Below are 17,969 nucleotides of genomic sequence, written 5' to 3'. Positions count from 1 at the left end.
GTTCCTCACCCCTGGGCTAGACCATACATGGATTTCTATTCAATGGAGTAATGGCATACATTCTCCCTTTTACTGTCTTCAATGGTCTGCTTGTACCACGGGCTGCAGTGTGCAATGGGAAGCAGGATTTGCAGAACTGCTCTTTCACCTCCCTACAGGTAATCAGGAGAAACCTGCGAGTGAGGATAGGTTGATTCTTGGCTCCATACTCCCTCAATGTGCCAGAGAGCACAGCTGGACTAGTAAACCAGATGACATCCTGGGCCAGATAAAGGCCAGACAGACTAGCAATGTATTGCCACTCCCTCCTTTCCCCCACCCCCGCAGAGCAGGGGAAGTACCATGAGTCAGATTGTGATGCTCTGAACCACACAGCAGATAAATCCCAGTGACCCAACAGCCCGCCATATAGGGTAGGACACAATCTATTATATTGTAGAATCTATTGTAAGCAAGTGTGCAGGCCCATTAAAGCTTGTGAGAGGAACCCTTTTGAGTTTGCACCACACCTTGGCACATTTGCATATAAAAAAACCTGTGGGACGGGATGAAGCACACAGTGTCCTTCATGGCCCAGAGAATCCATCTTATTTAATTTTACTCTATAAATGTCTTCATTATCTTATAAGTAAAAAGTGGAGTTTGAAGGTTTTAAAGTAATCTTCAGAAGCATATCTGATTAATGTAAGTTCAAAGAATTTTGTAAGTATTTGCATGTCCTTACACATGTATTCCCACTGCTTTTAGAAATAAAATCTCAGCTGACCATACAATATTATTACCAAATTCCATTCTAAATTTAAACTATATTCATCTGAGTGAAAAATGCAGCCAACTATCAGCCTTAACAAATTTTTGTCACTTACTGCATAATAAACTAATGTTATGGCCCAGTTCAAATAGGTAATCGATAGAAATCAATGAAAGTTTTAGCCCAAGTGAATAATGCTTAGGTTGCACAGCATTACAATGCTTCTCCATAGTACCTTCTCATAGTTAGCTGAATTATCTGTTATTAAGCTAGTAGATAGCATCAAATTCTTCCTAACTAGGAAAAGCTTCATAATTATATTTTAAACAAGTCAGACTATATAATTTAATAAACCTGAAAGCAATATGCAAGTCTGAGAATGGTAACTGTTTGAATAAGCAATATTTATGGTTGATTTTTCCTTAATAAAAATCTTGTAACAACATGTCAGGGAACACTGACTGACTAGAAACAGTTTATGAAATGTAATTTAAAATTTTAATTAGCACCGAGGTTAATCTGTTTTGGCAGTTGTAGTTGTTAACCTTATGAACTAGCTGTTGTGGCACCAGTGAAAAAATATTTTTTTAAATTAAGCTAGCTATTTCAAAGCAACTCCTTTGTTACTCTGAACTAGAATTATATTGCATGAGTGCACTGCTGAATATGATCATTCAGCAACTAAACTACTTTTAAAGGGCTGGAACATATGTATATGCCTATCTAATGGAGTAAGGTGGGGGGAAGGATAAGTCATCCCTTTACTCTCATGAATGGTCCACTTGTACCTTAAACTGGACTACGCTGTGGGAAGCAGGATTTGCAGAGCTTCTATTTCACTTCCATAGAGGCGATCAGGAGAGACTAGGGACTGAGAATGGGCAGAAACTTGGCTTCCTGCACCCTTAATGTGCCAGACAGCACAGTTATGCCAGCCAACCAGATGACATACTAGGCTAGTTATATGCCCAGCAATTTACTTCCTCCCTAGGGCAGAAAAAGGTTTGTGTGGCAGATTGTGATGCTCTGAATCACAATCTGCTTTCGAGGATGTTCCCAAGACAATGCACTATGAGCTGCTCTTTAAATAGGGCAGATGTGTAAGGTGGTGATATAGCCTGTGGCAATTAATTCTAGTTAGAATTGAATGTAATACTGAAATAAGAATACCAGATTATGTTATTACACCAAAGAACATGGCACAGATTTATACATCTAGCTATATGTTAGGCATATTAAAATGCGTTTATTCAGGTTAATATGTAACTGCTGAAAACTTTAGCAGTTTCACATTTATATGGTGGGGGAGGTGAGAGAAGGTGGTTCCCCAGAAGCCGGTGCACACGGGGAGCCAACTGGCTCCCTGAGCACCGGCTCCTGCCTTCCCTCACCCCCGCTGCTGCCTCTAGTACAGAGGTAGCTGCATAGGACGGGGGAAGGAGTGCCTGCACACACTGGCTCCCTCCTGTGTTGCAGCGCGGGGAGGAGCAGAGGCAGGTGGCACCCTGGGAGCTAGTGCAAGCACTGGCCCCTGCCTGCCCCCACCTGTTGCCTCTGATATGGAGGCAGGGGAGGGGTGTAACTATGCATGTTAACTAATGAGCCCAGGCTCATCAGTTAACTGTGTACATATTTACACTTTCACATCCCTACTATGTGGTACGTACAAATGACTGCCATAAGGACAATGTCCTCTCATGGAGAAGCATGATAATGATACTTACATTGTGACTGATTATACTTACCCAAAGGGTCAGCTTTCCCATTCACATCTGGAATGGTGAACACTCCCACAACTTTATGTCCTTCTTTCTTCAGGTTTCTATAGACTTCTTGACCAAAAATACTCTGACCTATCAGAGCTAGCTTTATCTTATGCTGATAAGCCTGTCAACAAGAGTTAATGCAAACCACATTTTAGGATGCAGAAGTATTATGTTGCCACATGCAATTCTGTCTTTTTCTTAGTCAATGTTAGTTTTGATCTGTAAAATAATAGTATCTTTCTTTCGCAATAATTTATAATGGAATAAAATAAATGGCCCCATTTTTCTACCTTGTTCTTAAGTAGAACATGTAATCTGCAATTTAGTGAGACCATACTTCTTTGCATACAAGTATCACTTGATATTGTTTCTACCTCTATTATATCATCAGAAGAAATTTCTCCACATACACGCATTGCTTCTTACAAAAAGGCATAACAAAATTTGCAGACTGCAGTCATTATTCTATCTATGATCAATATACTATGAAATCTTATCTATGAAGCAGACTCTTAGCAAAATTTAGCCATTCCTACCATAAATTTCTGGAATATGACCACTAATCTATTTTTCACCTATTATCCTTGCAGGAAAATTAAAGTATTTTCTAACAATGACAAATGTTAATAGACTTCACAGTATGTTCAATGTCACGTTAGCTAAAGCCACTCAAGGTATCTGTGGCTGAGGTCAGTTCCAAAGTCCTTCCCTCACATAAGAGGAGGTCCTTGTATTACTACTGTACAAGTACAATCAAATCCTACTTCTTGTTCAACCAGTCTCCAGGACAAACAAGTTTGTTTACACGTATGGGAGATAACACTGCCAGCTTCTTATTTACAGAGTGGCCGAAAAGAGAGAACAGATGTTCACACGGCACAGTTATTGCTGGTGTTACAAGGTATCTACTCACCAGATATGCTAAAGCAGGGGTGGGGAACCTTTTTTGGGTCAGGGGCCACTAAGCCACAGAAAAATCAGTTGGGGGCCACACACGAGTGAGAAGCAAAAAACCCCACAAAAACAAAAACACGTTGCCCCTGACTGAGAAGGAGAGAGACCCCACATTCCCCTCACACACTAGAGCCTAGGGGGACCTAGCCTAGTAGAATTTGTGTGCTCCAGCCCCATGGTGGGGCACCGGGAGGCTGGAGTGCCAGCACGGGCTCCCCAGTGCTGGGGGGACCCCCTGAGCCTCAAGGGCCAGATCCAGGCAAGCTGGGGGCCACATCTGGCCCCCAGGCCCGAGGTTCCCCACACCTTTGCTAAATATTTGTATGTCCCTTCATGCTTCATCTTGTATGCTCTGAAGTTTTCATTGTTATATTTTTGAGTGCAGTTAAGTAAAAAAACCAAATAATTCTACATTTGTAAGTGGCATTTTCATAATAAAGAGATTGCGCTACAGTTCTTATAGGAGATGAACTGAAAAATTCTATTTGTTTTATCTTTTTACAGTGCAAGCATTTGTAATAAAAATAATAATTGAGTGCTGTGTTGTAATGGAAATCAGTATTTGAAAATGTAGAAAAACATTCAAAATATTTATAATTAATTCAAACTGCCATTTTATTATGAACAGTGTGATTGATCACAACTATTTTTAATCTTGCAATTGCAATTTTTAAATAATTTATCAGTCCTAAAAACAAGGGAACTAAAGTACAGATGTTTATAGCAATTCTTCAGAGAGTGGGAAACAGTTTAGTCCTAGCAGCTGCAGTAAGAGCCCTTTTAGAACTCTACCCTCTTTCTATGTGCCATTTGAAAGTGAGGTGCAACTCCTGTATCTTTCACTGAAGAAATGCCTCTAGTTTATAGTTTCCCTCCTACAAAGGGATGCTGCCTCAATGGGAAGCTGGGACACAAGACCCACAACCAGTAAGGCCACTATTTTGGTCCCAGGTGATTTGGACTGCTCATATGAGTGTCTTACAAATCCTGTATGGATTAGCAAACATTCAGGTACTGAAAGATATAATACTTTGAAACAAACCACAAACCATTTTATGATGAGTGAGTTGAAGTACTTTCCATAAATGACATGAGTTTCAAATTGTCTTTCAGCTACACAGTTAGCCCCAGAAAGAAGTCTTAAAAATTGGTAGGATATTCATGATACAGGAAATGTTCATGAATTAGGAAAATTACTGTAGCACTATTTAGAGCCATAATGTTTCCTTGGATGTGTGCATGCAACCTGCAGAAAAGACAACAGGAAATGAGTATGGCCAATAGTGAAATTTCTCCCTTAGATTGCAACAGTAAAGAAAAAGTCATTCTGTTAGACAATGTTAATTTTCAATGGCAGTACCATAGATGTGATGGAAAAAGCATTAGAGAAAGTCCTCCTGATGCAAGTTTTTGTTCTACACTTGTTCCCTTGTTAACTGTAATTTAATGGCACCTCAAGTACACAGAAGTACCTGGCCTTTTAGATTTGTATTTTTCTTTTTCAGTCTATTCCCCACAAAATAGGAACTACCAGCAAATGAAGGGTAACAAAAAGTCCAGATAGATAAGTTATTATACCATGACCAAGTAAGTACCATCAGATGAGTTAAACTCTTCCTTTCCCAAAAACAAAAGTAAGATTTTAGGAAAGTATAAGAGGCATGCCTCAATGGCCAAATTTCTGAAGGGGCCTTAACTAAGTCTAAAACTGTGCATCTATTTTTCCTGTGACAAAGTTTTTAGATTTTTCGCCTTCTACATTTACGAATCCGAGAGAACAAAAATTCTGAATTCAGAGAGCAAACTGCACTTTAGCTGCACAGACAAGCCTGGAAGTTAGCCAATTTGCCTGTATGATTGCCATTTATGCTTGGAAAATCACATTATTTTACATTCTTGAAAACTCAGACAAGAAAAACTACTCTAACAATTTTAAGTCAATAAGCATGATCCAAGTCTAAGTAAATGAAATGGGGCTTGAAAAATATTTTAGAAACTAGCCAATAGCCCGTCATAAGACATGATTTTTGAGTCTCTCCTCCATGTCCATCTCTCTCTCTCTCTCTCTCCCCTCCTCCTCCTCCTGCCTCCCCCCAGCTCTCCTCCACCTCCTGCCTCTCTCTCCATCTCTCTCTCTCTTCTCCTCCCCCTCCTGCCTCTCATCCGGGGGCCCATGGAGTCCCCAGGGGTGCTGCATAGGGACCGCAGCGCCCAAACGGCCGCTTGCGCCGCTTGCTACCCCGTGGCAGCCCGGCTGAGCGGCGCAGAAGTCAGCCGAGCGCCATGGCAAGAGGCGAAGGACATGACTGAGACAACAGTGCCGCCCAGAGGGAACAGCCAGCATTTCAGCATTACAGAGTCACAGACATTGGGCTACTATATATATGATAGAACACCTATCTCAAAATATTAATTCAGGAGAGCAGTTTTGTTTTCACAGGTGAAGTTTTTATAATATACGTACTCTACAATCATAAACATATATCTCTAGTCACTAAATTTATATGTATATAAATCTGATTCACATGTTTCATGGAGCTGCATACAAATTTTGGATCATGAGCTGCTGTAAATCGATGTGTAGCTCCATTGAAGTACATGGCGCCACATTATGTTCATACTAGTTCTGCTAGCTGAGGATCTGGCCCAAAACGGGGGCTACAATAGATGGGGCTACTATAAGGTGGGTGCATAACTGGCTGGATAACCGTTCTCAGAGAGTAATTATTAATGGTTCACAATCCTGCTGGAAGGGCATAACAAGTGGGGTTCTGCAGAGATCTGTTTTGGGACCCGTTCTGTTCAATATCTTCATCAACGATTTAGATATTGGCATAGAGAGTACGCTTATTAAGTTTGCAGATGATACGAAACTGGAAAGGGTTTCAAGTGCTTTGGAGGATAGGGTCATAATTCAAAATGATCTGGACAAACAGGAGAAATGGTCGGAGGTAATAGGATGAAGTTTAATAAGGACAAATGCAAAGTACTCCACTTTGGAAAGAATAATCCATTCTACACATACAGAATGGGAAGCGACTGTCTAGGAAGTAGTACTGCAAAAAGGGATCTAGGGGTCACAGTGGACCACAAACTCAATAGGAGTCAACAGTATGATGCTGTTGCAAAAAACCCAAACACGATTCTGGGATGCATTAACAGGAGTATTGTGAGCAAGACGCAAGAAGTCATTCTTCTGCTCTACTCTGTGCTGATTAGGCCTCAATTGGATTATTGTGTCTAGTTCTGGGCACCATATTTCAAGAAAGATGTGGAGAAATTGGAGAAAGTCCAGAGAAGAGAAACAAGAATGATTAAAGGTCTAGAGAACATGACCTATGAAGGAAGACTGAAAGAATTGGGCTTGTTTAGTTTTGAAAGGAGAAGACTGAGATGGGACATGATAGCGGTTTTCAAGTATCTAAAAGGGCATCACAAGGAGGAGGGAGAAAAATTGTTCTCCTTGGCCTCTGAGGATAGGACAAGAAGCAATGGACTTAAACTGCAGCAAGTTTAGGTTGGACATTAGGAGAAACGTTAGGGTGGTTAAACTCTGAAATAAGTTGCCTAGGGAGATTGTGGAATCTCCAACTCTGGAGATATTTAAGAGCAGATTAGATAGACATCTATCAGAGATGGTAGACGGTACTGGGTCCTGCCATGAAGGCAGGGGACTGGACTCAATGACCTCTCAAAGTCCCTTCCAGTTCTAGCATTCTGTAATTCTACGATTCTATGAAAATTGTTACTGAGCACAGATTTCTCTATGTTTAGCAGAGTTCTGAGCTAGGAATTAGTTATGGTTAAAGAGAGGATGCAATCTTTAAACCGGTAAGTATAAAGTAGTCTAGCTAGTAAAATAAGAGCTCAGAATGCTCATGCATGCATGCTTACAAATAGACAAAAGTTACCTTTCTGCATTCTGATGAACAAGATTAACCTGGCAACAAGCCAACTATATCTTTTCACGTATATAGAAAGTTGCTTGAACTGAAAATGAATTGCTCAGCACGAGGGATATATAAGTTCTCTATGACCAGCTTTTCTTGAAGAATTTCTCCCTTGAACTGCCACAAACATACTTTACCTTAACATTTAATACAGATAATAATATCTTGTACTGTGTTGTCACTTATATTTTTAGCTGGTAGAAAGCAAGAGCCTTCATGCAAAGTAAGTCCTCCATGAATAGAACTACTATTGGGTTCACTGGAGTCCCATACAAGAAGGAAATTTGCAGGATCAGGCTACACATCTTTTTTTTTTTTTTTTTTTAACTTCTGGTTGCTTCCTTTTAACCTATTTAAAAATACCAATTGAGGATCTTCCTGTAAAACCTGTGTCTTGTTCTAGAATTGGAAGATCTTCCACAAAAAATATTTACACAATTTGCTGGTCTTTTGAGAATGGGAGTTGCTTGTAGGAATGTAGGACAGCCTTGTAGTTACTTTTTCATTTAAAAGTCACCTCCATGATGGATGTATCACCACTAAAAAGATAGGTCCCATTGTCTAGCTTCTAAACAGAAACTTTCTAAATGCTATCAAATCATACAGGTGGCATTTTAATATATGAGCAATCCTCATACTTTACTGATAATGGACTTTTGGTTGCTTCTGACACACGAATGGATACTATGGAATTATCCCAACAGACCTATAAAGCAGTGGCTCTCAAACTGATGACAAAGAGATGGCTCAGCTTTATAAGGTATAAAGGCCATTTTATTTTTCCCGCATGGGAACTTCTGGAGGAATTTTGTTAACATGGTCCATGGTCTTACAAAGCTGTGTCAGCAGAGGATCAGGGATTTGGAAAGTGTCTGTACATTCTTATTTAATTTTCATTTGTTGAACTGTTTTGCTTTCTTTTTTCTTCTTTGTGATATTACTTCACTTGTATTATAACATGGATAAAAATACTAAAGAAAAGATCTCAAAATTCACTCTCATTTTACTTGGATATGAGGCTCCCCAACCAGATGCAGGGAACAAATTTGGTGTATAGCATACCACCAGAAAACTGATTTGTTCAGGTGATGTAAAAAGATAGGTACCCAACTCCACAGTTGGGCATCTAAATAAAAGTGGCTTGCTTTTAGGAGATGTTGTATAGCTACAGATTCCATTGACTTCTAAGGAAGTTGTGGATGTTTAACATTTCTTAAAACCAGTCCTCTTTTATTTAGATGCTTAAATATATATGTAGCTGCCTAATTTTTGGGCATATACTTTGAAAATGTTGGCCTCAGTATCCATGGATTTTAATATATTAATTTACTTTAAATAACATAAAATCCATAGAGTTTATTTTAATGGCTGTTTACATGACCTACAGAATTACAACATTTATTCCATTCTGATTCTTATTCTTCTCCCATGCATGCCCTGCAACATAAAATGAAAATACACAAGCACTGTATATATTAATAGCCCTACAAGTCTCATATCAAAAACAAATCATTAAAAAGAAAAAATGCGTCCATGCTACAGTTTCTCCTTGTAAAGAGAAAAGGTTAGGATTGAAATGGGTATTCATTTCATTATTATAAATAACAAATATTTCTGGAATTGTGTTTGGTGTGGAGCTCTAACATGTTTCACTGGTAATGTTTTCAGTTCAATTTCCCTGCAGATTAATTTTCAATAGCTTCCATTCTGGTTACAATATTATAGTGTATTTATTCTCTTCAAGAATTTAGAGACACTGTTACTGATGACATCAAGGAAAATATTCATATTGCTACATCCCTTTAAAAACGATGTAAAATGCTTCTCAAAGGAAACATTAACATGGACATTTTAATTCTACATAGCATTAGAATTCACGCGCTAAAACCATGCTTCTTTGAATGAAAATCAGCACAGCCCCTCCCGATTCAAGTCTTTGTATGCAACGTGTCAGTCGTCCATTTACATTGCTGGTGCAATTCCAAAGAGTTTAACTAACATCTCTAACTGTAAAAATACTTCCAAGTGGATTCCCTAGGCAGCCACCCTCACGCTCAGCCATGCTGTCAAATATGAAACACAGCAGCTTTCGGGTGAAAAAAAAAACCCCGTCCCCAGACTGCATTCAGTGCATCCATGACTCTTAATCAGAGTGCCCGAAGCATCAGTTTTTTACAAATTTTAAAGGACGCGTATTTAACTGTAATAACCAGCCCTAAAGAGCAGGAATCGTTATCACAGTCTCCCAGCTGGGGCAGCATAGCAATGCAGTTGAATCCAACAGCAGGCAGCCAAATGTCTTGTATCAATTATCTACAGACAGCGATGTTCACAAACCGACACGCCTCCAAGGCCAGCGTTTGGAGCAGGAGCCGAAGATTTTGTTCTCCAGAAGACCTAGCCCCGCCTCTCCCCGTTGGGCTGCAGTAATGGGAGCAGGCATGGCTAGATCCTTTTGAGAAGTGTAGCTCTTTAGCTCCTCTCACAGCTGTTCCAGTCTCAGTGCCCTGCTGACCCTCCCTGCCCAGCTTTCCACGAGAACACGATTAATATCCTTTCAAGCAAAGACGTGACGAAAGCATCATCGATTTTCTTCCTTGCAGCTCCCAGACTCCTGCAATGCACAGCGTGGTACCAGAGAATATACCGAGATCCACGCCATTGCCTGGCAAAGCAACATGCTCCTATTTTCGTAAACAAGTCAAATACCCCCTGACCGTCCAGCGCCAACATTCATGCGGCAAAATCACGGCCTATTTTTATCCTTGCAGAAGTCTTATTCAAGCACAGCTGACTGGCCTTCCCCTCCCGCCCCCAATTCCCGGGCTACTGTGGCTCCTCACAGCCTTGCAAAGCAAATACGCTCATAGTCCTGCAAGCAAAAGGCAAGAGATTTGCCAAGTGCCCTGATCCTGAACCTTCATTCCTGAGCTGCGGCCTCCTGCAAAGCGCTTTTCCTAGGGAAACCCGTCCTCCCCCATCAGCACACACTCACTGTGGCCGTGGTGGAGAATTTCCTCAACAGCTGGGGGACTTTCCACAACATTTCGGCAGGATTTTTGGTGCCAGCGGGTCACAGGTCTGAGGCTTTACCCGGAGCAGCTGCTGCGGCGGCAGCGCGGTGGAGAAGGGAACACCTGTCCCCGGGAGCCTGCAGAGGCAGAGGGGGCGGCGGCCCAGGCTGAGTTGCTTGTCTGATGCAACCGAAGCTGGATGCCGGTGGCCGCGAGCCAGGCAGGCGCGCGCGCGCGCACAGACCAGCAGCAGCAGCTCCGCTAACGTGCGCGCGCGCCTCCCTGCCCACCCGGGGGCTGCAGCGCAGCAGGCTCCCGCGTCCCGGCTGAATCGCTGCCAGCAGCCTGCCCGAGCGGAGGACGCTTCTCCTGCTGCACCTGCCCCTCCGTGCGCTGGAGAGCGGGTTGGTTCTTCCGTTGTTCGTGACGTTGCAAGCCGATCCGGGTGGCCAGGGCCGAACTGAGCCGCCAGCCCGCCCGACAAGAGCAGGTTTGGCGGGGGAGCTCCAGCAAGAACAGAGTCCCCAAGTTGCCCCGTGGGGAGATCAGACCATCAGCCGTTTCCCTAGTCCGAACAGGTGTTTCGTGCTCCCTAGCTGGTGTCCCTGCAGCAGATCGAAGACAGGCGCGGCTCAAACATTGCAGAGCTTGCAGGGGGCAGGAGGGTTTTGGTGGCTTTTCTTGCCCAGAAGGAGGGAAACTGCTTTACACGCTGAACAGGTAAGGCAGGTCTGCTGCAGTAGTGTGCCTGCTCCCTGCCATGTGCCTTGGACAGGTGAGAGGGTGGCTGTTCTTCTGCTCTAGTTGCGGTCCTATGCCAGGCCCAACATCCAGTTGAGTTATCCTGGAGCACAAACTGAGCTTTTGAGTTTGCTGGTTGGCATCACTAAGAATCCTGAAGATGAATGCCCAGCTGAGTGAATTTCATGGGATGGTGTTTGAGGAGTCAATAGCCTGAAGGAAGGGCAGGTTTTATGCATGCACCATAACCCATGGTGTTGTTGAGGCCACATGTAACCAGGCAGGCAAACAGAACTTGGGACCTCTGGAGTTTAGTGCATGACCTCTTGAGCTAAAAGCTATTGGCCTAAGCCTATAGAGCACACTCATTCTTTTTCTCTGTAAGTGGTCTAATGCCACTAGGCGGGACAGTGAACACACCCAGCAGGTGTGTGTGTTACACAAGCTCAACCCCTCCCCTCAGAAGATAAATAAAAATGACCCGGCACTAATGATTTTTTTAAAATTCACAAATTAAAAATCAGTCACATGAATTCAGGGGCAACACATGATTTCTGAATGTTTGAGAGTGGTAGTACTGTTAGCAGCAATCTTATTCTTGACCACAGTGTAGAGTGACACTGGGAAATTAATAACCAGACATAGTTGGAAACCTTTGTCAAAAATTATGTTGTGATGAAAGCCAGAAACAAAATTTCACAATTTTTGGCAAACATTATCTATCCATCTCTAACATCTTTAACTTCTCTTATTCCAAATCCCTTTTTGTTTTTATTTGATGTGTTGAATGTACAGATTGAACCTCTCTAGTCCCTTACCCTTGGGACCTGACCAGTGCTGAACCAGAGAATTTGCTAAACCCCAGGAGGTTAATATTGCTTAGCAGCATTACCAACACTTACACTGCTTACTGGACTTTTAAAAGAAATGTAGGGGTAAATTAGAGCTAAATAACATTAAATAACACTGAGAGCCAGGTCTAATGGCTGTAAACAAACTTCATGGAACCAAGGGAAAGTTGGCCATTCCCATGATAAGTGACATTTGGCTAACTAAAATCATGTAAGACCATGGATGTTGCCAGACCAGAGATTGCCAGACTAGAAAGGTTCAACCTGTAGTAAACACAGTGCATACAGAAACCTATCTAGTCTCCTTTTTATTTAATGACACAGGTAAAGAACAGATGCCTTATCAAAACCCTGCTGCAAACAATCTGTGTGGAGCACAACAACCATGTATATTTTACCTCTTCTATTTTTTTCTCTGCTGTTTTTGTATCTTCATACCCTAATAACAAAAGCATGGGTTTTTTTGGAGTAAAATGTAGCAAGGCAAAGAGAAACAGGGCACCAGCAGTGATGCTGTGCTGAAACTAGCTCCTCTTTCCCCTTCTGAGACATATAATTAATTTGAGCCCTTCATACTGAGTCCCCTTAGTTTTCTTTACCGCTAGAGTTCCTTCTTGAAGGAGGTGGCTGATTTAATGTTCCATGGGGAAAGGGTGTGAGTGGGTAGGCAGTACATTGGTAGTCTGACAACTGTTTCCAATTATATCCAGATTTAGCCACGTTGCAGGGTCCTGGAGCCCAGGCAGCAGCCTGAGCCAAAACATCTACTCTACAATTAAACAAGATCTTAGCTAGAGCCCCAGTCAGATGGCACTGACTAGCCTGGGTTTTTAATTACAGTGCAGACATAAGAGGCCCATCCCTGGAAGATGAGGAAGACAATGAGAGGGTCAGACACATAGGAGAAGAGGAGGGAAGAAAATGGCTATGCTGTCATAACGAGGGATGTTAAATATTGGTTAATTGAATAGTCAATTAACCTCATGAATTCTTATCGATTAGTTGACTATTCTATAGTCCTCGGGCAGCCTCTGTCCGGGGGCAGGGGTCTGAGCTCCCGGTCTCGGCACAAGCCGGAACTGAACTGGGCTGCCTGCCCACCTGGCTCCTAATACACTTCAAATGCAGTGCCACAGTGGGGGGGTAGGTCCAGGACTCAGTGCAAGCCAGGACTGAGCTGGGCTGCTGGCCAACCTGCTAAAAATGTACTGGCAAAGGGGGGAGGGAGGAAAATGCGTGTAGTCTATAGCATTAACCTATAAGCTTTTGCTTATTATTACATCCCCTGTGGATGGATTCATATAGCCATTTCAGGGAAGTCAAGACAAGTTCCTGAAACGTGTAACCAGCACAGAGCTCAATAGAGCACAAAGGATGCTAGGCTAGGCACTGGTACTTTAAGTATATGCACCAGCCCACTCCATACCAGACAGGGGGAAAAAAACAAAAAACAAAAGTATTGACTCTCTGTATTTAGTGTCCAGGGCAAAAATCCTTACAGCTTAATTGTAAGCCCCATTTTCTCTTGGTTACCCATATGATATTGCCCATGTGTGAGAGCTCTCTCCTTTGCAATCACTGCAGAGCTGCTACTTCTCCTTCAATAGAGGGGCCAGAAAGTGGATTTGCAGGTATGGGAAGCACAACAGAGCTAGCAAAGAGTGGGAAATAAGTCATGCCACCCTTTTATCTGGTACAGTTTCTTTCCACCTGGAGTAGAGAGATGACAAGGACTGAATTGTATCTGCTTCTTAGTGTGCTCTATGGCTTATTCTGAGTAGCACAACGATGCTCTCCCCTCCCCCGCCATTTAGATCTCATTGTAATTCAATTACAATCTAGATCATAAATGCATCTTTAGCAGTGGTTCCCAATCTTTTTGAGCAAATGGACCCCTTTTCAATCTATTAAAATTTCACAGACCGCCCCCCCCAAATGATCCATATTTGCAAGCCCTACTAAACCCTTCACACCACTCCTATAGCTTTTGAACGGTTAGAGTGGGGATGATGTACCCAAAAAAAGAAAAAAATGGTAAAAAGTGACCCATTTACAGACCGACTCCAGAGTACAGTCGCAGCTTGGCAGCTTTTGTGTGGGCTGAGGGATGTACAGACTGCAAGGCATGGAGCTTCTCAGGTCCCATTGGCTGCTGTTTGCCCGCACTGCTTCCTCAGCTCCTGTCCCCTCCGTCCCCTGTCTATCCATGGAGTGAGGGGGCTCATGTGGCCAAAGGAAGCTCTGGAGCTGCCAGCTCCTCTAGGGTGGAATGTTGAGAGGGCAGGGGGCAAGGGCAGAACTTCGGGAGCATGGTGGAGAGCAGCCATATGCACCAGGACGCGGCCTGCTAAGCATGAGAGGCATGCAAGCACTTTCCCCTCGCTCCCTTAGCGTCTGGGGAACGGGATCAAAAGCAAGCTGCAACCCGGAGTGCACAGCTGCTGCCCCTTTGTGCTCCAAGTCATGGTTTGCTTTTGATCCCGTTCCCCAGATGCTAAGGGAGCAAGTGGAAAGTGCTTGTACCCCATGAATGCCTCTCACACACCAGCCAGGCGTGAGATACAGAGGCAGCAGTATGGGGTAGCATCAGCCATGTCCATGGGGAGACCGAAGTGCACTGACATCCCCTGGAGTAGCCTCTATCCGTGGCAAGCCTGGGCCCATTGAGGACAGAGGCTTTTCTGCAGCAGCCTACCCCTGCCCCCCCTTTTCCCACTGCTGCCTTTGACTTCCCTTACTCCTCGTACAATGAGGGTTACAGAAGTCGGAGTAAGAAGTCCTTCAACTTGACAGTATTTTGACACTATTTTGAAATAACGTCCTGCTGTGTAGACGCAGACTAAGTTATTTCAGAATAGCGCTAGTTATTTCAAAATAGTGTTGCAGTGTAAATGTACCCTAAGGGGCCCTATTTGTAGCTGCTTTCACACAGTAGAAAATAAAAATTAATACAAACAAAAATCCATGGAAGATAACTAATTTTCAGAAATGAGGGTCAAAATGTCCAAAGAAGTTCAGCAGAGCAAAGCCCATACAAACCCCTTCTAAGTCTGCATATGCACTTATCAATCAAAACTAGTCCTGACTTGCTGTCACTAGAAATCTAATAATTTTTGCAAACAAATCTGAGTCAATGTCAAAGAAGATCCAGCGGCACTTAACATTGAACTACAAGACTACTCATTGTTTTTACAACACCAATGCAACTGAACAAAGAGTGCCACCTAGTGATTAAACTGAAAAGGATGAATCAGTTATTTCAAAAACTATATCATAAAAGGAAAACATGTGGCTTACTTCTATAAAAACATTGTTATTTAAGCTTACCTCACTTAAAGCCTTTTCTCCAAATGTCTTCTTTCAAAATAACATTCTCATTCAAAAAATTCTCATTTCTGCCTTCTATTTCGTGCTCACTTAGGGTACGTCTAGAAAGCAACATTATTTTGAAATAACTGGCATTATTTCAAAATAACTTAATCTGCGTCTACACATCAAGCAGTTATTTCAAAATAATTTCAAAATACTGTTAAGCTGGAGGACTTCTTACTCCGATTCCTGTACGAGGAGTAAGGGAAGTCAGAGAAAGAGTGCTCTATTTTGAAATAAGTGCTGTGTAGACGCTCCCAATTTCAAAATAAGCTATTTTGAAATAAGCTACGCAATTGACATAACTCAATTTGCATATCTTATTTTAAGTTAAGTCCTGCTGTGTAGACGCACCCTATATAGACATCTCTATACACATGATTACAGAGCTTGGCAATTGTTCACAATGTCTGGTTAGTTCACTTTGTTCACATTTTGCAGTCTCATAAAAACTCACACACTCTGGAATATATTTCTCCTATATATTCAGTTCACGTATTGTTTTATTTTTAAAAATTGGAAGCTATATCCTGACTTTAAATATATGAGACCTTCACTGACTTCAATGAAAGTTGCATATACATGGAATATGGCCCTGAATCTCAAGTCTAAATTAGGGATGTGAATGGTTAACTGGTGGGGGGTTGGGAGAACCTACCCCCCCTTCTCTCACCTGTTATAGGCAGGGGATTTCTCCAGCTTCATGGGGCCCACAGCAGGCAGGGGGTGTTCCACTGGCCAGAGCAGTTCCTGCCCACAGCAGCACTTGCCCCGGGTGCCATGTGCAGGGGCATTCCACCCCCTATTTAATAGGTTAACCTTAACATTTAACCTGTTAACTAATTAAATGTGATTTTATATCCTTAGTCTAAATTAGGGCCCAGTTCCTCCAGGAGCTTAATATAGATGTGAAGATAACTGTGCATTTATCCATTTACCACTGAGTTAAATGGAAAGTGAGAGAACCTTGTCCTTTCTGATGCTCAGCATGTTGCAGGAGTGGGCAAGAGGCTGCCACTGGGCTGGATCCGGCCCGCCAAGCCATCAGATCTGACTCCTGGCTGCCTCAGCAGAACCCTAAGGCAGAGATTAGTTCAGCTACGTCTACACTGGCATGATTTTGCACAAGAACTCTTTTGTGGAAGAGTTCTTGTGCAAAAACTCTTCCAGAAGAGAGCGTCTACACTGGCATGTGCCTTTGCGCAAGAGATGTGCTTTTGCGCAAGAGCATCCATGCCAGTGTAGACGCTCTCTTGCACAAGAAAGCTCTGATGGCCATTTTAGCCTTAGGGCTTTCTTGCGCAAGAAATTCATGTTGCCTTTCTACACTGGCCTCTTGCGCAAGAACAGTTGTGCAAGAGGGCTTATTCCTGAGCGGGAGCATCATAGTTCTTGTGCAAGAAGCACTGATTGCACACATTAGAATATCAGTATTCTTGCGCAAGAACTTGTGGCCTGTGTAAGACAGGCAGCAAGTTTTTGCGCGTTTTTGCACAAAAGCAAGCATTTTTGCGCAAGATCTCACCAATGTAGACACAGCCTTCATGTTTTTAAAAGCCAGCTGTTCTCTGCTCAGGAGAGCTGGGGAGGGAGAAGGAGGAGGACTTCTTGTGCTGTTCCCACCCCCAGCAAAATCTCTTAGCTCCCACTGGTCAATCTCTCAGTTTCTGGCTAATAGGAGCCAAGAATTTTTGATGGGCACAGGGGCGGAATATGAAGCATTCTCCCTCCCTCCTGCCCCTTCCCTCTCATGCCAGCAGTGGAACAATGAGCAGCCTACAGCAGGCTGTCTGCCTCAGGTTTCTGCTGGTAAGTGCCTCCCAGCCAGAACCTGCCTCTGGCACCCCAGCCCTCTATCCCCCCTCCACATACTCAAACCCTCTGCCTCCTCCTGCACCCATACTCCCTCCCAGATTTGGCACCACAATCTCCTGCCCCAGATCACAGTCCCCTCCTAGCCTAGGTCATATCCCAGAACCCTGCATCCCAGCCCTCTGCCCTAGGTCACAACTGTCTTCTTCACCAAAACTCCCTCCCAGACCCCATTCTTCCTCCTGCACCCCACTTCCTTACCCTAAGCTCCCTTCTGCACCTTACCTCCATCCCAGACCCCAGAATTTTTCCATTTATATCCCGGAAGAGTGCAGCCCTCGACCACTTTCTAAAATCTTGGAATGGTCCCTCATCAAAAATTATTGCCCACTCCTGGCATGTTGTATAATCAAGCTCTTAATTTTTTTGTGGCCTTAAAAATGATATTTGCACAGAAACCAGTTAACTGAGGAGAGACACTAGTGCCATGTACCAAAAATACATACATCATCATCTCTCTTTTTTCAAGTTATCCCAAAGATTGACTTATTATTTCTGTTATTTGACAAGAAATGAATCTCCGCACTATTGTTCCAAGTCTGTTCTTTTCACCTCTATTTAAACAGGATACAAATTGATCATGGAGATTTCAAATGTCTTAATAAAACACACACAGCAAAACCTTTCTTCCCTAGAAACCACTTTCTGTCTATATTTATTAGTCCTTTGGGCTCCTAATGGAATTGAATAAATGCCAAATG

General features: G+C 42.9%; 1 protein-coding gene across 2 annotated transcripts in view; it reads right to left on the bottom strand.

Annotated features, from left to right (window-relative positions):
* Positions 1-17,969, bottom strand: part of ALDH1L2 (aldehyde dehydrogenase 1 family member L2) — a 67,454-nt gene that overhangs the window by 46,956 nt on the left and 2,529 nt on the right. Inside the window, exons 1-2 of one of the 2 annotated variants that reach the window (XM_075938579.2) lie at positions 10,417-10,646; positions 2,497-2,638 (exon numbers count right to left, since the gene is read on the bottom strand). In XM_075938579.2, coding sequence (XP_075794694.1) covers positions 2,497-2,638; positions 10,417-10,467 — 193 coding nt within the window. In that variant the 5' untranslated portion in view covers positions 10,468-10,646. Of the gene's footprint in view, positions 1-2,496; positions 2,639-10,416; positions 10,647-17,969 lie in introns of those variants that run through there. The other variant, XM_075938571.2, reaches the window with a different exon arrangement.

Source organism: Pelodiscus sinensis, chromosome 1, assembly GCF_052426305.1.
Source record: "Pelodiscus sinensis isolate ZL-2025 chromosome 1, ASM5242630v1, whole genome shotgun sequence".
NCBI lineage: Eukaryota > Metazoa > Chordata > Testudines > Trionychidae > Pelodiscus > Pelodiscus sinensis.
This window is presented reverse-complemented; position numbering and strand designations above follow the sequence as displayed.